The following is a 22956-nucleotide window of genomic DNA, read 5'->3' on the forward strand; positions in this document are numbered from 1 at the left end:
CCGTTATTTTGAAGCATTTTAACCAACTCTATTAAACCACTGAGGCCTAGTAGGTAATCATAAAAAGACTTTGAGGAGAAAAAATAAAAAATCTTTAAGTCAGTAGGGCTGGTAGACGACTTCCGAAGATACATTTTCCTTGACTCCTTAAGAATTGAAATACCTCTCACAACACGTCAGTGGAGTGTTCTCTGAGAAGCAAAGGACTTGAACTATTCAAATATCTTCATATCAGCTGTATATCATTTGCTAAAAATGGTGCAAAGAGGTGTGGCCAAGATGGCAGACAGATAGGAGGCATATTTCCTTTTGTCTGACAGGGGCTCCATAGAGCCAGCTGCATCTCCACTCGGAGAGCATCAGAAACAGTCTTTGGAGGTTTGGGGCAACAAGGGCGCAAGCCGTGGAACCCCTCTGGATGAAGCTGTGATCAGGGGGCAATCTGGGATAAGCTGGTGAGCCCCCTTTCAGAGAGTGAGGCCTATATGTTGAATCGCTGCACTAGGAGTTGGCTGATGCAAGAGCTGGTGCCGCATCAGACATTATGCTTTCCTAGCTTGAGATGCATTCAGACTGAGTGGGAAAGAGACCCTAAGCATAAACAACCAGAGGACTACAATGCACACCACAGGATGACAACAGCACCACCCGAGGCCTGCTCTGGCCAGGCTACATTCCCTCAGACTCAAGCGCCATGTGGTCTGGTGCAGTGTGAGCTGTCATAGTGCAGAGGCCTTCCCACGATGAGTTGAGTAGGAAAGAAGATCTCCTAAAATTCAGGGGTGACTGAGGAGGCAGAACTCCCATGGGCCAGTGTGCAAAGTACATGTGGGGTGATGGGTAGCCGGCTCACTGTGTTTCCAAGCAGCTAACATATCTCAAAGACAACGCAAGACACCGTCGGCCAGGGAGACTGGACGGAACTATAAGAATTTAGTTGCCATAATACCCTTGTGAGCAAAAAGGAATAAGACCAGGGCCAAAGACGTATGAAACCCCTGTGCTGAGGGGGCTATCCAAAGATCAGGGCCTATCCAAAGATCAGGGCCTATCTCGCCCCTTTAACTGCAGAGCTTGTTGGTATGTCGTAGTCCATCAAGGAAGGCAGCAAGGTTGCACAAAAGAGGTGATTAATGGCTCCTGGTTTCTGAGTGTGTGTTGAGTGAGAGTAGAGTAAGCACTAGAAAAAGCCCCCTCACCAGCAGTCACAGGATATACTCGCATGAAATTCCAAATCCATTTGATGGAAATGGGAACCAGAATAATCTCTACTCTAGAAGATTGATGTTATGGCGGCTGCCAGTGGGAAGAATGATTATAGTCAGTCAAAGAACTGCTTCTTAAGCACAGCCCGTAGAAATCTGAGAAGTAACTGAAAATTCACGTTTACACTCTTCCTGAGTAGAAGCCCCAGTGCTGTAAGCAACAGCAAATGACAGACTTCTTCTGTAGCAAGGCATAGCCTATAGGTGGTGTTAGAAGGGGCGATCTCGGAGGGCCAGGTATTGCTCACCCAACCACCCCAGGACCCACCTCTCCCACAGATCTTGCCGAGTCTTATCGTGAGGTCCTCCCCGGGGAGGACTTCGAGTCTAGGATCGTACGTACTGAGCTCACACCACACTTACGAACAGACACCACACCGTTGGATTCTAGTAACAAGTTCTTTATATGCAGTAAAAAGAAAGTAGCACTCTTATGTACAAATGATCGAGGGATCACAAAGTCTTTGAGGATTCGGGCAGAGGGAAGCGGGACAGTCTTTAGCCTTTGGGCCAGTACGAGGCGTACCCTGCGCACAGCTCTCAATCCTCGAGCCGGGGGGGTACGGAAGATGGTGGACGTACTGGCTGCTTCACTCACGTCGAGTCGGCTCAGGTCGTGATGGTAGCGTCGATGGTCCAGCCGGACCAGAGTACTCCTCGAGCCGCGACGAGGTCAGCAGGGCTCGATCCGGAGAAGTTCCTGAGGAGGCGCGACAGCGTCAGCAGGGCTCAGATGGTACGAGTTCTAACTCGGGCCGCGACAGCGTCAGCAGGGCTCCGATGGTCTTTGAGGTCGAGCCGCGACAGCGTCAGCAGGGCTCCGATGGTCTTTGAGGTCGAGCCGCGACAGCGTCAGCAGGGCTCCGATGGTCTTTGAGGTCGAGCCGCGACAGCGTCAGCAGGGCTCAGATGGTTCAGTTCCGAGTGCGAAGAGGGAGCCGCGACAGCGTCAGCAGGGCTCAGATGGTTCAGTTCCGAGTACGAAGAGGGAGCCGCGATAGCGTCAGCAGGGCTCAACAGTTCAAGATGAGTTCTTCTTAGGGTCAGCCGCGATCAGATCAGCAGGGCTTCAGGTCCAATATACAACTGCCCGCTAGTTGTGGGGCGGGCCTTGATATAGTCCAGGAGCCCTTTGATGTCCGGACCCTCGCAGGCGGAGGTCTCAGGCCTTGGGGCTGGTCGTTGGCGAGGTCCGTCGGTTGGCTCTTTGATCTCTTTGGAAGATGCGTCCGGGAATTCCCAGACGCCCAGCAGGTCTGGAGCCAGCACTCGGGGAGGCCAGAGGTACGATCGAAACTGGTCCACAGGGGAGGGCCAAAGGTGTGACAGATACCAGTCTCTCAGGGGAGGCCGGAGGTGCCATCGAAACTCCCTGGCTTATCTCAATTGGGGAGCCCTTTACCCCCCAGCCGGGACTGGCGCGCCTTTGGAGTCTGGGCTTCGCTGGGGTCGGGGTCACGCTAGGCCCAGGGAGTCAGGGATCTCGGGAAGGGAAAATGGCTTCCGAGCCTTTGGGGGCATGCAAGGTTTCGGCGTGGGGCATGCAGGCCTGGTCGCCGGGTACGGGTTCTGGGCGTTCGGGGAGCAGGACGACCAGGAAACTCGGGGGGTGCTACTCTAACGGGGTGCTGCGCAGGGAACTCAGGGTGCAGGGTGCGCTCACAGGGTGCGGAGGAACAGGGGCGTCCCACGCCACGAGGCCGGGTCCAACACGCGTCCCCCCCAGCTGAAGGCGGGGAGAACTACCCATCCTCTTGGGGGTTCTCTTCTCTGAGGCGGAAGAACCGGGACAGGCCGTCTGCGTTGGCATGGTCAACACCAGGCCGGTGCTCAACAGTGAAATCCATCCCCTGGAGGGAGATGGACCAGCGCAACAGTTTGGGGTTCTCCCCTCTCATCTGCATTAGCCACCGGAGGGGTCGGTGGTCGGTCTGGACCCGGAAGTGAGTACCGAACAGGTAGGGCCTCAGCTTCTTCAGGGCCCAAACCACCGCGAAGGCTTCCCGCTCGATGGTGCTCCACCTTTGTTCTCGAGGGAGTAACCTCCGGCTAATGAAAGCCACTGGCTGGTCGAGGCCATTTTCGCTCACCTGGGATAGGACCGCGCCGATGCCATGTTCGGACGCGTCCTGGACCACGAACTCTCGGGAGTAGTCGGGGGCCTGTAGCACGGGGGCAGTGCACATGGCATCTTTTAATGTTTCGAATGCCTCTTGGCAGGCGGGGGTCCAGTTGACTTTCTTCGGCTGGTTTTTGGAGGTTAACTCCGTGAGAGGGGTTACGATGCTTCCGTACCCCTTGATGAATCTTCGATAGTACCCCGTGAGCCCTAGGAACGCCCGCACTTCCGTCTGGGTCGTGGGGGCTTCCCAGGCCACGATCGCATCGATCTTGGGCTGGAGGGGAGCCACGAGGCCGCTTCCGACCTGGTGCCCCAGGTAGACTACGGACCCTTGTCCGATCTGGCACTTGCTTGCCTTAATGGTGAGACCGGCCCTCTGCAGGGCCATCAGCACCTCCCAGAGGTGTTCGGACCAGTGAGCACTGAACACCGTGATATCGTCCAGATACGCAGCGCTGAACTCCTCCAACCCAGCCAGTACCTGGTTAACCAACCTCTGGAAGGTGGCGGGGGCGTTTTTCATCTCGAAGGGCATCATCCGGAAATGGTAGTGACCGTCCGGGGTGGAAAAAGCGGATCTCTCCCTGGCCCCTTCTGTGAGGGCGATCTGCCAGTATCCGCTGGTCAAGTCGAACGTGCTGAGAAAGCGAGCAGCTCCGAGGCGGTCAATGAGCTCGTCTGCTCGGGGAATGGGATGGGCGTCGGTTCTGGTGACTGCGTTGAGCCCGCGGTAGTCGACGCAGAACCTCAGCTCGGGAGCAGCCCCGGGGGCGGCCGCCGCCTTAGGAACCAGGACCACGGGGCTAGCCCAGGGGCTGTCAGAGGCTTCGACCACTCCCAGGGCTAGCATCTTGTTGACTTCGGCCTTGATGCAGGTCCGGACTCGGTCAGGGACGCGGTAGGCTCTGTGCCATACCGGAGGGCTGTCCCCGGTGTCCACGTCGTGGACGCACCAGCTGGTGACGCCGGGGATGAGGGAAAAAAGGTGGGAGAATTGTCCCAGTAACTGGCGACAGTCCTCACGCTGCTCAGGGGTGAGGGAGGAGGAGAGGCTCACTCCCTCTACGGAGCCATCATTTTCCTTCGCACACAGGAGATCAGGGAGAGGCTCCGTTTCCTCTCCATAGTCAGTGGCGAGAAGCAAACTCAGTCCGTGCGAAGTGGGGTTTGAGGCGGTTCACGTGGAGGACCCTCAGGGGTTCCTGGGGGATTGCACATCGACCAGATAGGTCACCTGGCTCTTGCGCTCCACCACCTTGAAGGGCCCTGTCCACTTGTCTTGCAAGGCACAGGGCTCCACGGGGGCCATCACCCAGACCTGCTGTCCGTGTTGAAACTCGACCAGAGTGGCATTCTGGTCATACCATCGTTTCATTTCTTCTTGGCTGGCCTCGAGGTTTGCCTCGGCCAGTTCTCGGAACTTCCACGTCTGGTTCCTGAGGGCCAGGATGTATCAAAACACATCTGGAGGGGGCTCTGGGGCGGCCGTTTCCCATTCTTCTTTGACCAGACTGAGGGGCCCCCTGACGGGGTGCCCGTAGAGCAGTTCGAAGGGGCTAAACCCCAAGGATTTCTGAGGGACCTCGCGGTACGCGAATAGGAGACGGGAAAGAAGGACGTCCCACTTGCGCCTCAGGGGCTCTTCGAGACCCATGATCATTCCCTTGAGGGTCCGGTTGAACCGTTCAACCAGACCGTTACCTTGGGGGTGATATGGGGTGGTGAACTTGTACGTCACCCCACATTGTTGCCAGAGAGATTTCATGTACTTCGAGATGAAGTTTGTCCCTCGGTCGCTCACTACTTCTCGGGGGAATCCCACACTGGAGAAGATCCCCATGAGGGCCCGCCCCACTACGGGGGCCGTCACCATTCGCAGGGGGATGGCTTTGGGGTAGCGGGTGGCATGGTCCACCAAAACGAGGATTAAACGGTGGCCCAAGGAGGTCCGGGGGTCGAGAGGCCCCACGATATCGATTCCCACCCGTCCAAAGGGTGTACTGACCACGGGGAAGGGTTGGAGGGGGGGCCTTGCGCCTTCCTCCGCTCTTCCCGCTGGACTGACACGTGGGGCAGGACTTGCAGTGATTCTCCACATCGGAGCGCATGCCGGGCCAGTAGAAGTGGGTGACCAGGCGGTGATATGTTTTGTCTCTTCCCAAGTGTCCCGCCAGGGGCACATCATGGGCCAGGTTCAGGAGGAAGCCGCGGAAGCGTAGGGGCACCACCAGCACCCGGGCTGACCCTAGCTCCGCGGACTTTTGTTCGCTGTATAAAAGGCCGTTTTCCCAATAGACAAAGTGGGAGCCGGACTGGTCACCGGCGGCCTGCTGCTGCGGCCCAACCAAGGATGGACAGGAGGTCTGTTCGATGCAAAATTCTTCCCGGGACGGTCCTCCTTCCTTGCGCCACTGGGCCAGCTCAGGAAGGTCGTCCAGGCTCGGAGTCGGTTCGACGTCAGGCCCGAGGGGACCTGCGTCGGAGATGAGGCTCTCCTCGGGGGACAGCTCGGGGCGTTCCGATGTCACAGGGACCTCGGGGTCCTCTGGGACTGGCTGGGCGTTCTCAGGGATTACCCCCTCGGGGGTGGCCACTCGGGCGGTCATGGAACGAGTGCTCACACAGGCCCATTCGGGCAGGCCCACCATCTCCAGGTGGGTCCTTCGCTCTACCTGCTTCCACTGGGAGCTCTCCAGGTCGTTACCGAGTAGGCAGTCCACGGGCATGTCGGTGCGGACTGCTACTCGTAACTCTCCGGAGACGCCCCCCATTCGAACGGGACTTGGGCTATCCGGCAGGTGCGGACGGAATTGTCAGCTGCGATCACCCTGCAGGAGGCGTGGGGTACAATTTGGGCTTCAGTGACTAAGTGACACTTTACGTCTGTGATACTGGCCCCTGTGTCTCGGAGCGCCCCTATGCGGTGGCCATTGACGACTACTTGCTGTCGGTATTTTTCGGTGTTGTCTGGCAGAGGGGCTCCGGGGACCATTTCCCTATCACCCAGGGAGACTAAGATCATAGCTGCGGGGTCACCCCCCTCGAAATCCTCTTCCCCTTCCTCTTCTATGGCTACAGAGGCTAACTGGCGCGCTGGGGGACCCGCAGCGGCGGGCTTCTTGAAGAAAGGGCATCGGGGTCATTGGCATAATGCCCTGGCTGTTGGCAATGGTAGCAGGCTTGGCTGACTCGGGCCCTGGCTTTGCGGGAGGGAACCCTGCGCACGTTGTGGGAGGCGAGGTGCCGGGTTGGTTTCTGGGGGGACTGCGCGGGGACCCTACCTGGGACCCCCTCTGTCTATTCTGACTCCCCCCTCCCCTCTGGCGGGAATAACCCTGTTCGTTTTGACCAGATTCTCCCCCGGGCCCCCGGGGGACTCAGGTGCTCACCCAGCGATCGGCCTCGACGGCCAGTTTCCGGGGGTCAGCTAACTTGCTGTCCAGGAGGTGCTGTCGGAGTTCCACAAAGCAATTTAGGGACAAATGTTCGTAAGCAATGAGGTCGATGAGCCCCTCGAAGGTGAATACTTTGCTGCCCTTGATCCAACCTTCCAGAGCCCGGCTGTAGAAGTTGACATATTCTACCCACGTGGTGCCGGGAATCTTTTTGCAGACGCGAAACCTTTGCACTCTTATGTACAAATGATCGAGGGATCACAAAGTCTTTGAGGATTCGGGCAGAGGGAAGCGGGACAGTCTTTAGCCTTTGGGCCAGTACGAGGCGTACCCTGCGCACAGCTCTCAATCCTCGAGCCGGGGGGTACGGAAGATAGTGGACGTACTGGCTGCTTCACTCACGTCGAGTCGGCTCAGGTCGTGATGGTAGCGTCGATGGTCCAGCCGGACCAGAGTACTCCTCGAGCCGCGACGAGGTCAGCAGGGCTCGATCCGGAGAAGTTCCTGAGGAGCCGCGACAGCGTCAGCAGGGCTCAGATGGTACGAGTTCAAACTCGGGCCGCGACAGCGTCAGCAGGGCTCCGATGGTCTTTGAGGTCGAGCCGCGACAGCGTCAGCAGGGCTCCGATGGTCTTTGAGGTCGAGCCGCGATAGCGTCAGCAGGGCTCCGATGGTCTTTGAGAACGAGCTGCGACAGCGTCAGCAGGGCTCAGATGGTTCAGTTCCGAGTGCGAAGGGGGAGCCGCGTCAGCAGGGCTCAGATGGTTCAGTTCCGAGTACGAAGAGGGAGCCGCAACAGCGTCAGCAGGGCTCAACAGTTCAAGATGAGTTCTTCTTAGGGTCAGCCGCGATCAGATCAGCAGGGCTTCAGGTCCAAGATACAACTGCCCGCTAGTTGTGGGGCGGGCCTTGATATAGTCCAGGAGCCCTTTGATGTCCGGACTCTCGCAGGCGGAGGTCTCAGGCCTTGGGGCTGGTCGTTGGCGAGGTCCGGCGGTTGGCTCTTTGATCTCTTTGGAAGATGCGTCCGGGAATTCCCAGACGCCCAGCAGGTCTGGAGCCAGCACTCGGGGAGGCCAGAGGTGCAATCAAAACTGGTCCACAGGGGAGGGCCAAAGGTGTGACAGATACCAGTCTCTCAGGGGAGGCCGGAGGTGCCATCGAAACTCCCTGGCTTATCTCAATTGGGGAGCCCTTTACCCCCCAGCCGGGACTGGCGCGCCTTTGGAGTCTGGGCTTCGCTGGGGTCGGGGGCACGCTAGGCCCAGGGAGTCAGGGATCTCGGGAAGGGAAAATGGCTGCCGGGCCTTTGTGGGGCATGCAAGGTTTTGGCGTGGGGCATGCAGGCCTGGTCGCCGGGTACGGGTTCTGGGCGTTCGGGGAGCAGGACGACCAGGAAACTCGGGGGCCGCTACTCTAACGGGGTGCTGCGCAGGGAACTCAGGGTGCAGGGTGCGCTCACAGGGTGCGGAGGAACAGGGGCGGACCACGCCACGAGGCCGGGTCCAACAGGTGGGGTAACCCCTTCCAACTAATTTTCCACTAGCAGGACCAGGAATACAAAAGGAAATCCTTGACCGAAAAAATTAATATCCTCATTATACTGGACAAAAATTTTCTTTGGAAAAGGCCACACAAGAGAAATCACCTCGAGTAATGGACCAGATGATACAGAAAGAGTTGGAGAACTATTTTGAAGCTACTAAGAGATTACAAATCGACCAGATCTGACATCACAAGGGAGCTCAAGATATTTCTCTACCACCTCAGAGTAGTTGATGTAGGGCAAAACCCTGACTAGGCAAAGCCGCCAGTTGGTGTTCTTGTGTGACTGTTGGCAATAGACAGGACAGTGCTCAATGCCTTTGTTCACTTGAAATGGAGGGCTGCAAGAAGAGAGGAAGGGCACAATCTAAATACTGGATGGAGCTGTTGGCCTCTGTGGTGTCAAGGAAGGGTATTGTAAGTTCTCAGTGACCGTGTTAGGGTGCTACTTGCAGTGTTCATTACCTACTTGGGGCAATAGAGTTTTGGGAGGAAGGGGTATGGCTAGTGACATCCCTAAAGTTGGTGCGAAGACAAGGAGGAGGGAGGACCAGTTCGATGCTCCAATATTGAGGGTCGTAGTCTGTTTAGAAGTTTAAGAAGGTACATTCATAAATAAAAATCCATCCTGCATTTTCTTTAATCGTGACGGGCTAATTGTACCCAATTAAAAACTAATGTTCCTTCATGGTCTTAAAAAGCCGAGGTGAGATATGCTTCATACAGGAAACTCATCTTTTATAATTAATGTTTAAAGAAATATGGAGGCAAGGGCACCAAGCCTACCCAACAGCTCTATACATTCGCTAAGACCCAACCCATAGGCTTAGGGTTAATAATAGAGACACACTTGCGATTCTCTATTCATAATACGTACACAGATGGGGCATGACGATGGTTGTTATTGAACAGACCGCTTAAAGGCAGGCCAGTCTTCCAGGCAACGGTTTATTCAACTATCCGGGACTAGGAGCAGTTCCTTAAACACTCGGTCCAGAGAAACTTGGACAGTGTAACAGGTCCAATGTTCGTGACCATGGTCTACAACATGGTCCAGGGCAACCTGAGGGATAGAACTGGTCAGAAGACGAGTGACAGTGGTTTTCTCGAAGAAGTGTGTCCGTTGGTAGGCAGAGTTAGGATTGGTGGAAACCTGGAATTGGAAGCACTTTAGGATAGAATTTTCTCCCTTCCCTGCATCAGGTAAGTCATATGATAGACTAGACTTGCTATCCAGTGGCAAGGAATTGGCTTTTAGTCTGAATGAAGTAGAACATGGAATGCCTCATTTGAGGGAGGGCAAGATTTGTTCAAAATGTTCTTGTTTAAAAAACAACAAATAAAAGAAAATGGTAAACATTTGTTATTTATGCTGACTTTATAGAGAAAGTATGGTTGTGCATGTGTGTAGATGAATCATGTGTACAAATTACTATGTAATCAATTATTGTTCTTTGTAGGCTGCTCGGACACATGGAGTTGATTGTATTGTTGCTCCTTACGAAGCAGATTCCCAGCTGGCGTATCTTAACAAGACGGGCATAGCACAAGCAATAATTACAGAGGACTCTGATCTTCTAGCATTTGGATGTAAGAAGGTATGTGGATGTCTTGAAAAATAAATAAAATCACTAGAATGTCCTTACCTGTCAGGAAGTGGCCTGATGAGTGACAGACCCGCAGTGCACCTAATTTCTAATCCTGTTAACTGACATGATGTTCCAGCTTGCTGCTCTGGTTTATTAAGCATATTAATTATTGGCAAAATGTTATTTATAAATACAGTTACCAACTAAAATTAAGGATACCAATTTCCGATTTTGTCTTAATGGTTAGGCAAAATAAGTTCACTCATGTTTTGTAGTGAATGCTGCTGAAAAAATTCAAGACTTAAATATGCGTGCCAATATGTAAATTGTGAACTGTTCTTGATGGTTTATGAGAGGGCTCCCTTTTTCCGTTTTTACGGATTTTTACAGATAAATACAGACCGAAAACAATGTGTTTTCTGGCTGCATTTATTTTTAAAAGTGTATAAATACAGAAAATTGTACTTCTTCTAAGTAACTCTCCGTGCTGTCTTTCATGAATTATAGGCCTCCAGCTGTACATATGGACAGCATGGGGAATTTTAAAAAAAGGATGACATTTCTTTATATAACTGCATATGTCAACATACTTTTATGGTATAATGCTAAGATTTACCAGTGGATGCATTGGTATGTAATATTTGGCAGCTTAAATAGCTAAAACACGACCAACATCAAAGTATGAGTGCGCCTCTATCAGTTAAGTAGACATGGAAATGTACAGTTTTACAACTTCATTTATATGCAAAACACAAAAAAATGGATAAATACAGATAAAATGGGCAAAAAATAAATACCATAAAACTGGGAGCCCTATTTATTATAACTAGTGGAGTGAGACAGGAAATGTATTTTGCCTTGCCTACCATCACTTTTTTAATAGTTGAGAATCAAGATTTCCGAAGCAAGCATTGCCAAGTAGAACATCAATCAATTAAAACAAGTCAGACTTTTAAGACCGTTCTATTGAGTTGTTGTCTACTTTCAGATGGATGAAGTGTTGAGTTAGTGATGTTAGACATTCCCCTACCCTAAGGGTGCAGTGAGAAGTTGAGAGGTCGTGGCAAGGGTAGAATGCTTGATGCTATTACACCTCTACATGATCTGAAAGGTTGCTAGGGAGCTTGTGTTGATGATCTGTTTTTTTCAGTATGGTATTGATTGTGAACTTGTGTCATATGACATGCATACCTGTATTTGCGGTAGGAGGGAAAGAACTTTGACAAGTGGCTCTCTAGCAGATGTTAGAGGAGGTGTGCAGCTGTTCTTGTGCAGAGGGAGTATGCCGCAAAATGGTGGATATTTCCTTACTCGGAAACTGATCCAAAGTATCATTCTGTAGAGCAGCATGTGCAAAACCATAAGGAACATAATAAATATGAGCAAAGAAGTGACATTGTCCTCATACCCTCCCCCATGTCTAAGTGAAAGAACTCAGTGCAAATTGTCTCGCACTCCAAGGTGAGACCCGAGCTGATCTGTGTTCCTGTTTGACCCCTGTTGGATTTCACCTTTGCTGCAGTTTTGCAAAATCTCATGCCTGGTTATCTTAACGATTAGTTAGAGAAGTGCATTTTGTTGGATTACCATTTTTTCAATGTGGGCATCAACAGTGGGCATGTCCTCTGGGAGAACTCACCTACGAAACTGAGCAGTGCTCACCAATCCCCAGGTCATCAGCACTATCTTTAGATAGTTTCTTTTTTTTTTACTTCAAAAGATTTTATTAGAAGAAGTTTTTTACAAAACAGTACAGAGTAAGCCGATCGAAGGCAACACTGGTAAATGTAAACATACGTATCGGTAATAATACATACGGGCTTGTTATGGCGCATGTGAGCCGGTTATACATCGGCTGCTTGAGTCCTTGTCTTAACATACCGCTCAAATGCATTGCCCCCTACGGTCGGAAAAGATCGTGTGTAGAGGTAAGTAGGACAGAGATGAGAGGGAGGGAGAGAGAGGACGGACACAGGTCCGGTGAATGGAGGTTGTGTGGCCAGCGAGATTTTGCAGACTGGTTACGCCACGGGTGGGGGTGGGGGGGGGCTCGGGGGGGTCGGGGGGAGGCGGGGTTCTGTGTGGGGCCGAGAGGTGCATTCACGGCGGTTTTTGTGAGGCAAGGTATTTGTCCAGCCACATCTCATTGCTGCGTCCAACTTGTGGTGTTTGATTTTTCGTTATGTTGTCTGCTCCCCTTAGGAAGGTGACCCAGTTGAACCATACTTTGAAAGTGGGCTTCCCTGTATCTTTCCGGTTAGACAGGATTGTCTTGGTTGCCGCCGTGAGGAGCAGGTCAATGAGGCTCCTGTCATTGGCAGATCGAATCTGCGGTGCTGTGAATGCGTACGCTATGCTGAGGAGATCTATTTTTGGAGTGTACCCAGTTACATTGTGGATGAATCCTGTTACTTTCCCCCAGAAATTTTTAACTTTAGGGCATTGGACTATCATGTGTTTTAGGTCATCTCTCTGTTTCTGACCGCTCCAGCATAAGTCGTTGTCAGTGAGACCGACCGCTGCTAGGCGTGCCGGGGTCCAGTACGCCCTGTGTAGGAGCCAGAATTTTGTTTGCGCTAGTGTTGAGGTGACTTTGTACCTGCTTGCCGAGGCCCAGAGGAGGGCCTTTTCTTTCTCGCTAAACCGCCCTTCGTTTAGTGTTTCCCAGCGATCCATGACTTTCCTGTTCAAATTTGTTGTTTTTTGCTCTAAGTAATTTGTAGAGGTGCGATGTTTGGTGTCCAAGTTTGTTGAGATTTGACATGTATTGGTGTATTGTTGGCACTTCTTTGCTTAGTTTTGCTCTGGTGATGGCCGCTTTTATTTTGAGGAAGTATAATTCTATATCTGGGAGGTCGTGCGCCTTTTGTAGGTTGGAGAAGGTGGAAGGGGACCCTTGTTCTTCTAGTTGGGATGGGGTGTGGATACCTCGCCGGAGCCAGGGGGTTATATTAAGTACTCTGTTCTTGTATTTCATTTTTGTGTTGAACCAAATGGATTCGTATTTTGTGTTTCTTATACTCTTCTCCATTCTTTTGTCTACATGCAGGAGGGCATTTTTGGTGTTTCTGAGGATTGTGTTGGTGGCTGCCGGATGTTTGTTAGCCGCGAGGAGGGCTGCCAGGTTTATGCCTCCCATCAGAGCTTCCTCTAGTTCCAGCCAGGCTGGTGTGTAACCCTGTTCCTGCGAGAGCCAGTATATGCCTTGCCTGGCCAGGCAGGCTGTTTGGAAAGTCTTAAAGTTTGTGACGTTAAGCCCCCCTAGGTCCTTGCTGAGCCTGAGTTTCTGGAGGCTAATCCTGGCTTTTTTACCCCTCCAGAGGAAAGAGTTTATCATTGTGTTCAGTTTTTGTGTGGAATTCTTCCGTAACTATCAGTGGCAGCATACTCAGCAGGTAGTTGACCATTGGAGTTAGCATCATTTTAATGGTTTCTACTCTGCCCCACCAACTAACGTACTTGGGGGACCACGTGTCAAGTCTATCTTTTATTTTGTTTAGTATTGATTTTTCGTTATGCTCCAGTGTTGACCTGAGGTCCCTGTCAAAGTAGATACCTAGGTATTTAAGTGCCTTCTTCTGCCAGAGTAGGCCGGAGTTACCTAACACTTCCCTGGTGGTGTGGACGTTGAGTGGCTTGCATTCGTACTTGCTTCTGTTAAGCTTGTACCCTGCTACATTGGCATACACTTCGATGGTGTTCATTAGTGCTACTATTGAGGGCTCGGGGTTCTCTGTCACGATGAGTATGTCATCGGCATATGCTGCTAGTTTGACCGTGTTCCTGTTGACCTCCACCCCCTTGATCTCGGCATTGTTCCTGATCATGGTCAGTAGGGGTTCTAGGGTCAGTGGGAACAGAGCCGGGGATAGTGGGCAACCTTGTCTGGTTCCTCTTTCCAGAGATAGGGCCTCTGATGTGCCTCCATTAAACACGACTCGGGCTTTGGGTGCCTTGTACAGAGCCATGACCATTGACCTATACTTCTCACCTAAGCCGAACTTCTGCATACACTGGTCCAGGAAGGGCCATGAAACTCTGTCAAAGGCCTTTTCTGCGTCTAGCGCGATCATCACCGCTGGTTTGGTGTTGGAGGAGGCACAGTTAATTATGTGGCAGAGGAGTCCTGTATTGTCTTGGGATAGTCTGTTTGTAAGGTAGCCCACTTGCGTTTTGTGTATGAGGTTTGGGAGTTGCGCGTTATCTACCCACTAGTATTTTTGCGTATATTTTGCAGTCTACGTTAATTAGAGAGATGGGTCTATAGTTCTGCGGAAATTGCGTGTCTTTGCCTTCTTTGGGGATGACTATGATATTGGCCTCTGCCATTGAGTTTGTCATTTTCCCTGCTTTGATGCAGTGTGCGAAAGCCTCTTTCAGTGTGTTTCTAATATGGGGAGGAAGTGTTTGTAAAATTTGGCTGTGTATCCGTCCGGACCCGGTGCATTATTGTCTTTTAGGGCCGCTACTGTCAGATCTATTTCTGCCCCTGTTATTTCAGATTCTAGTGATGCGCATTGTGCCTCATTGTGCCTCTGTTAGTTTGGGTAGGCTAAGTTTGCTCAGTAGGGTTGCCCCCCCCATCGGGGTTGAGGTTTTTGTCCTCTTTGTATAGTATCTCATAGAATTCTTAGAAAACTCTGAGAATCTCTTTGTTGGTTGTTTGAGATTTCTTGTTGGTGTCGGTCATGGCTGCTATGACGTGTTGTCTTTGCTTGCTTTTTAAGGTAGGAGGCCAGGGCCTTGCCTGCTTTGTTTGCTGAACAGAGATTTATGAGTTTGTACCTGTTGATCCATGTGCCCGCTCTCTCGCTTAGTACCTTATTTAGTTCGCATTTTTTCCTTGTCAGGGTGGTTAGTGTGTTCCTGTCTGCTAGGTTGAGGCTGTGGTGCATCTCCAGGTCTTTGATTTGTCTCTCTAGTTCTGCTATTGCTTTGTTCCTGTCCCTGTTAATTTTGGCCTTGATGCTTATAATTTTCCCCCTTATTGTGGCCTTCATAGCATCCCAGAGTACTCCCTTGTCTATGTTTGGCTTGTCGTTAATTTCTAGGTATTCTTTGATGGCTTCCTCTATGGCTGCTGCATTGGTTGGGTCCTTAATGACATCGCTATTGAATCTCCATCTACAGCTAGTTGGGTCGTTGTGGTGACCGCTAAGTGTTAGGCTAATGAGGGAGTGGTCGGACACTGTTCTTGGTGCAATCTCCGTGTGTTCTATGAGGTGAGTGTGAGTGGCTGATATTAGGATGTAGTCAATGCTGCTGTACGAGTTGTAGGGGTGAGAGTAAAATGTGTAGTCTCTGGCGTCTGGGTTCTGCAGTCTCCATGGATCTCTGAGGTGGTGTTTGGCGCATAGGTTCCTAAGTGTGTGTTGGGGCTGTGTTTGGTGACTGGTCCTTTTTGGGTGTCTGTCTAGAGTTTGGTCTAGTACCAGGTTAAGGTCCCCTGCTACTATCAGTAGTTCCTCTTGGGGGAGATTGCCGAGTTTGTCTCCCACTGCTCCCCAGAAGGACTCGTCCTCGTGGTGGGGCCGTAGATGTGGGCGATGTGTATCGTTTCCTCCCCCTCTTCAGGCTAGTTATTAGTAGGCGTCCATCTTCATTCGCCTGGTGTTCGAGTAGGGTCAGTCTGGCTTTCTTATTTATCGTTACTACTCCTCTTTTTTTGTGTATGGCTGGTGAGCACAGGGTTAGTCCAACCCAGCTCGCCTTTAGGCGCTGCGCGTCCTCTTCAGAAAGTTTTGTTTCCTGCAGGACATATAAATCGCTTTTTAGTTTGGTTAGATAGTTCATTATCTTCCTCCTTTTTATTGGGTGGTTGAGCCCTTTGACGTTAAGTGAGGTTATTTTCAGGTCAGATAGTAGTTGGGGGTCGTTGTGCGTTGTCATCTTGAGTGTATATTATCGCACATGTTTGGTGCTGTCTGTGAGGGGTTGGCTCCTTTGCGTTTTGGTCTATCCGCCCCCCTCCTGGTACCTCCCTGCGTACCCCGTCTGGACTGTCTGCAATGCGTGATGGCTGTGTATATGTGTCCGTTGAGAATTAAAGAAGTAGAGAAAGAAAGAGAAAAGGAATAAATAGTCTGTACTGGTCTACCCCCCTGGCCCCCCCAAACCCCTACCCCCCCCCCGCATTTCGATAGATGGGCGTGCGACAGCAACGTTTCTTCCCCCCACTCCTCCCCCCTCGAGGGTTACAGTTGTCTACGATATTTGCGCCGTGCATAAACCCAGGATTATCAGAAAAGGATATACACTTGGTCCATACAGCAGATGATGCCGTGTTGGCCTCCCACTCGTCCCAGGGTGGTTGAGGTAGTATCAGTTCACGGATATTGTGACAGGGTCCACCCTGGGAAACGGGAGCGTCTTCTTTGTGCGTACCTGATTTAGATACCGGCTATACCGTGAGGTAGAATGTTAGTTGAGGTAGAAGCGTTGCTCGGGTGCTGGAGCTCTTTTGTGTGCCTGGTTATTGTCCACTGTAGGCCTGGTCTTTTGCACTCGTGTTGTCCGATGATGCTCTTCTCTTCGCCGTCTCTGAGCGTTGCGACTCCATGTCCTCCACCGGGGGACCGCGTAAATGTCTTCTCAGTTCTCCTGGGTCGTCAAAGATCAGTGGGTGCCCCTTGTCCACGATTCTCAGTCTTGCTAGGCCTGCAAAGCTGAAGGTGATATTGTCTTTCCTCATTTTGTCTCGCAGAGCTAGGAAGCCTTTCCCTGTTTCGACAGTTTGGCGCGAGAAGTCTTGGGTGATTATTATTTTGGTGTCCTTCCACTTTAGTGTTTGGTTCTTCCTGGCCACTGCAAATATTGCCTGGGTCTGTTGCGATCTAAGGGGTCTGCAGATTATCGGGCGGGGGCCACGTGCTCTTTGTTAGTTTCATCGCTGGTACACGATAGGCCTTGTCTAGTTCGAAGTGTTTGTCAAAGCTGAGACCAGTGATATGCAGGATGAGCTCCTTTAGGAGGGCTGCGCAGGATCCGGGGTTGTCCTCTTCCCCTTCTGGTACGCCGAGAAGTCTTATGTTGCCTCTTCTTGTGCGGTCGTCTTGTTCGGCCAGCTGTTTCTGTAGGCTGTAGGTGGCTTTGGAAATTGACTGGATGGCTCTGCTAGATTTCGTGTTGGCGTCTTCGATCACGCTAATTCTCACTTTCGCCGTGTCAATCCTGGTGTTTGTGTTGTGTTGGTCTGCTCTAATGGCTGCCAGCTCTAGTTGCATGTTGTCGATAGTTTGTTTGGTGGATCTGGCAACCTCGTTGCCTTCGTTGACTTTCCTGAGGATTGTGTCCAGCGTTGTGTCATTTTTGAGCTTCAAGGGCGAGTCAGGATTGTTTTTGTATTTCTTTATTTCGTTGGCTACTTTCCCTTCTTGGTTAGACATCTCGCTGAGGCGCCTTCTGGCTAGGTAGCTGTCCAATCTGTCGCCCTTACGTTGTGTGGCCGAGCTGGATTGCTCTCCCCTTGGACCCGGTGTGGCTTTGCTCGTGTGCAGGCGGTCTAGTCTGTACCTGCTAGGCTCTCGGATGGCCCTTGTCCTTGTTTTAACTCCCGCCAGTTCCGCTTGATGGTACTAGTTTGCTTCCTCCCTTGGTGCACTTGTTTGCTGCTGCTGAGCTGGTGTGGTAAGAGGGTGATGGGGCCTACTTCGTGACATGAGATTACCAGTCTACCTACGCCATCAGCTGAAACGCTAGCCCCTTTTCCTGTAGAGAAAGGCGTGCGACAGGGATGCGTCTTAGACCCGACCCTGTTCTCCCTCTTAAATGGTTTATTAGAAACACTAGTGGCTGTCAAAGACATAGATTCACCGAGGCCGAGGCGAACCGCAAAATTCCAGCTATAATGTATGCGGAAGTCTCCCATGGGCATGCAGCGGGTAGTGGAGGAGTTCTGTGCCTTTTGCAGGAAGGGGGATTTGGAGATAAATCTCCAAAAAACAAAATACATGGTCTTCCATGCCAATACTATTAATTGCCCACACCCCCGAATGGAAGGCAGGGCCTTAGAGAGGGTGTCAATTTTTGATTACCTGTGCCTCACACTTAACGACAAGATGGACTGGGGGACCCACGTAAAGAAAGCCATTCTAAAATTGACACAGTCCACAGGGGGCATCATAAAAGTATACAAAAACTGCTCACAGAAAGCGATAGGCCCCCCAGCAGAAATATAAAAAAATCCAGGCAAGGGGAGCGTCACTATATGGTGCAGAACTCTGGGATCATTGTCCATCTAACACACTATCTATGCCTTCCTTAGGCAGCTGTTGGGCCTCCCCATGAGCACTCATTTAACACCACTAAGGATGGACTTGGGAATTGGCCCTATTGCTGATATAATTGCCTCTCGACCACTCTTCTTTTGGCACTGTCTCTGGAGTACACCTGGGCTAACCAACTATAGGGAGGAACTGAAGGATGTTATGTCTATTTTGGGTGCAGGGAACATACCATGGCTGTCATACATTAGGAACACATGCCAAGCGCTGGGGAGGGCAAAAATGTGGCATTAATTCAAGCAGTCTGACCTCCAGGTTTCTGGATGTCAAACAGCAATACAAGATGGAGCCAGCTCTGGACAGCATACAACCATTTTTGGCAAAGAAACTGTTCCTCCAATTTAGGCATGGGGTGCTCCCGCTTCGAGCACTCACAAACAAATGAAAGGGAGTGTAAAACTAGATTGCCCAGGGTGTGATTTGGTCGAAGAAACAGAACTCTATGTCCTTCTTTTTTTGTTCCGCCCTTCAGCCTATAGAAGGTGAGGTCCAAGTGGGTGCTCCAGCTTCGTAGAAATGTGGGTATTAGGCACCACACTGAGGCCTTTGGGTTGCTTAAATATGAAACACACCCACTATTTGTGTTTGCCATTTCCAGGTTTCTATTTACGATGTGGTGCATACGTAGTGGGATTTTAAAGAAAAGGAACTGGGGAAAAACTTAACTGTGTATACTCATCATTTATGCTGCTAAGCCATGTTTGCACAACCTCTCAGCCAGAAATATTGCTTCGAAACCTTACTCTCTTGAGCTGCTCCATCTTTTTATTCCTTTATTTTAATATATATATTAATTGGTTTTAAATGTCTTTAAAAACTATGCTTATGGATTATTAGTCAAAGATAGATATCTATGGTTGTTAATAAGAGGGAGATCATGTGGCTGCTGAGTCAGAAAATATTGTAAAATGTATACTTGTATTTTCACCCTTGGTTTTATGGATAATTTCTTACTATTTTATGGATAATTTCTTACTATTTTATGGATTTGTCTTTTGTATTATATGTAATTGTATCATTATATGTGCTTTATGGCTGTATAGCCGAAATAAAGTAATGTGACTGACTGACATGTGTTTTGCAAAACTTTGTGTTGGAGATAACAATGCCAGGCTCCAAGAATCTAAAAAAAAAACTGACTAAAAGCAAAAGTATTTTGTGGTCTCAAAAAGCACAGCTAACCATAGCAGTTCCTTGCGTTTAAGGTGCCTACTTTGTGTGTAAATGTACTACTTGCCAAAGGGCAGAAAGCCATCACTCACAGTGAAGCTGCTACATTTTCCTTGCCGTACATCGTAGTGGTTTGAAGAAAAATGCGAATGACACGAACGCAAAGTAATGGATAAGAGTTGGCTGAAAGCTCCACGTTATACGAACATTTTAAAAACGAATCAATTGAGTTAACTGGATTGAGAAACTCTGCTGCCCTCAAGTGTACATTGTCTATAATACAGTCTAAACTAAAAAGGAATGCTTGAAATTTTAAACCGATGTCCCGATCCTCTTGTCTAAGTTTAATTTACTCGCGAACCTGGCTTGATTTACGTGTGCAAGATACAAAGCCAGTCCTGCCAAGCGTCACGCAATAGGCGTGACGCTCACGCATTTCAGTGCGGTGATCCGCATCACCGCACTGAAATAAATTGTCACGCATACCAGCGGCGCCTGTCACTGTGCCCGGCCGGGCTCTCTCTGCTGCTCCCTCCGAGAGAGGTGCGCAGCGCCGCCCGTTGTGTTCCTAAACACTCACACACTGTCCTGCAGCTCTCAGCTCTGAGAGCGCTGCAATGTCGACTCTGCACTCTGCCACAAAGGAGCAGCCTGTTGCCCTGGAAACGAAATGCGTCTGCGACACATTAATTTTAATGGTGCGGCTGCCTGCGGCGCCAGCGCGGCTCATGTCACAGGGGCCGGGCTGCCAGTGCCCTGCTCTCGGCCCGACCGGTGATACTACAGCCAATCACTGACGACCGTGTCACCAGGGGGGCCGGGAATAATTAATCCGTATGTACGGCGGTACAGTCTGCCGTCACGTCCGACGGCCCGGAAGACAGTAAAGCCGGCGGTGGGGGATTTAAATCTGAGAGTGCACTGCCACAGCCTGCATAGCTGCCAAGGTTTCAGATTGCTATGTGTGACATTTTCCTAATTTCTTTGTAATTATGAGTGACATATCAACGACTATGAGTGACACTTTCTCGTGAGCAAAATCAAGCAATGGAGACCAGGTAAACATATCAATATAAGAAATGACACCCATTTGAGCAACGAAAAACTCTCAGAAGATCTTGAAACTGCTGTAAACCACCAGAAATTAAAAGGTAATAACAATTGACAAATAGTTTGTCCAGGCTGTGCCACATGCAAGACCTGACCAAGCAGGCTGAGAGGCCCCAGTGAGGATCTCAGCTGCTTATTATAATTAATGTTTTCAGTCACTGTGTTACAGGGTTAGTCAAGCTGTAATAATATTTTAGACCTTTAGTACTAATAAATATTAAAAATTAATTCATGGACTGCACTCACTGTGTCAGCTGCGTGGAGGGCTGGGGCAGTGCGTCCTGAGAGTAGTGAGCTACAGGCAGTCGGGCAGAGCAGTGACGCTGTAATTAAATAAAATATACTATTTGTTCGAAAGTTGGACTTCACCTGACCAGAATTAAACGAACAGCAGGATTTGACTGATTCGTACGTATATATCAATCAAATGAGACAATATTAATTACATTTAATGATCATTGAGATCTGGATTGTGTTCAGAGCACACTCGTCCCAGGGTGATGTGGCTCTTTCTCATCTTGGAAGGTGTTACACATTTACTCCCGACAAGGGCAGTAGTAAGTCATCTCCCAAAGTCGTAACTGGAATACAAGACCCTGAAGTGAAAACAGTCGACTGTTGGGGTGTAGAAGAGAGCGTTCCTCTTGTCCTAAAGTTGCTCTCTTTGGTGAAAACTAAAGAAGTTGGGAAGTGCAGTTCCGTTCATGAGAGACCCGCGCTGATTAGTCACTGCGTGTTCCCTGGCTTTGCATCAGTGGGACAGGGAAGTGTAAATGTTTTCCAAGAATACTCCTCCAAGTCTGAATCTGCGAAGGTCACCGTTTTCCGAGTGCACTTTCAGAACTTTTGTGAGTTCCAGAATTTCGGAGGCTTACTCCAAACTTTGAAGGAAACAATGCAGAAGTAAATTGCCTGTGTTACTTGCAGTACAGCTATGCCTGCCTCTATACAAACATTCACAGCCTGAGCTCTTGCAGTAATAATATCCTTTTATAAACAAACCTTTATTGTCTAACAACAGATGAGGGGCTAAAGCCCCAAAGTTTCTGTTCCAAAGACACATTGGACAGCTCTCTGTTCATGGCATCTCTTCCACGCCCCCTCACTGAAAATATTCGAGCCAGCGCTGTGTGGGGGCTGAAACTTTACTTACTACTGTTGACCACCTGCTGCTGCCCAGCCACGATGTGCAGCAGTGACTGCCACTACTGCCAGGGCACTGCCTGTCTTCTGCTTGCTGCTGCCTCCACTCGTCGTCCTCCTGGTCAGACCAGCTGACTTTCGCCAGCTGCTGCAGCCTCAGGTTTGTGGGATGCAGGCGGCCGCCCCGCCCGGGCCGCAATCGGTTTGCGGCCCCCTGCGGCCATCATGGCATGAGAGAGCAGGCTGTGGCAGGGCACTCTCAGATTTAAATCCCCCACCGCCGGCTTTACTGTCTTCCGGGCCGTCGGACGTGACGGCAGACTGTACCGCCGTACATCCGGATTAATTATTCCCGGCCCCCCTGGTGACACGGTCGTCGGTGATTGGCTGTAGTATCACTGGTCGGGCCGAGAGCAGGGAACTGGCAGCCCGGACCCTGTGACATGAGCCGCGCTGGCGCCGCTGTGGTAAATAAAATATTACCCTGTCATAATTTCTATGAATAAACAAAGTGTCATGCATTAAATGAGAGGCAGAGTCCGTGGTATCCGAGTCAAAGGGCTTTATTCCAATAACTCGAGTTAAGGGAGAATCTGTTCCATCACCTCTAAGGTTCAGGAAGGGTCTTCTAAACATTATTTTCTGATTACATATTTATACGTGCAATCTTGTACGTAGGAGGAGCGCTCGAGGCAGAGCAAGAGAGAAGATAAGAGCATGTGGGCGTGCATGAGGGTGTACACTTGATGAGTCATAGGTGAGTCATAGGTGGGTGGATACATGGAGGGGGGTTGCATGGCAGGCTTGGAACTTTGCCCTACTTGTGCGTGCAACTTGATCATGACGTGCAACTGACGTGTGACTGGGGGGAAAGCTGACATTCAGTCTAGTAGAGAGGCCTTTAGTGTCAGGGCGACCAGCACGTCTGGTATTATCTGATATCTTGAGTCCGGGGATGTTTTATCTGAAGCAAAGGTCGCTCATCACTAAGAGCCAGAGAGGGCATATATTTCTTCGTGCATTGCATGGGGAACGTGGGCTTTCTACGGATGCAAGCTCTGTAATTTACTTAAACGGAGACAGAAAGGCTAGGCCCTTTCTCTGCAGACGGGTTCTGTTTACCTTCTTCACTGGGCAGGAATGTGATTCTGTACAACAAGCAGATAACTATTTTGCAAAACACTGTCTTGGCACCTCCGTGCTGGGTCTCTTTCAGCTGAGCCAGAGGTATGCGAGGTCAGGGATACGTAACTGCAGCTCTCAGAGTGTCTGGAGACCTGGAGCCCTAATTCAGAAACAGGCTCAGGCTGAACCACAAAACGGGTTCATCGTGAC

The 22956-nt window shown here is 50.4% G+C and overlaps 1 protein-coding gene across 2 annotated transcripts in view; it reads left to right on the forward strand.

Moving 5' to 3' along the window:
• Positions 1-22956, forward strand: part of EXO1 (exonuclease 1) — a 233640-nt gene that overhangs the window by 41252 nt on the left and 169432 nt on the right. For both annotated transcript variants that reach the window (XM_078649397.1, XM_078649396.1), the window contains exon 5: positions 9788-9925. In XM_078649397.1, the coding sequence (XP_078505523.1) occupies positions 9788-9925 (138 nt within the window). The remainder of the gene's footprint in view (positions 1-9787; positions 9926-22956) is intronic.

This window comes from Lissotriton helveticus, chromosome 6, assembly GCF_964261635.1.
Source record: "Lissotriton helveticus chromosome 6, aLisHel1.1, whole genome shotgun sequence".
NCBI lineage: Eukaryota > Metazoa > Chordata > Amphibia > Caudata > Salamandridae > Lissotriton > Lissotriton helveticus.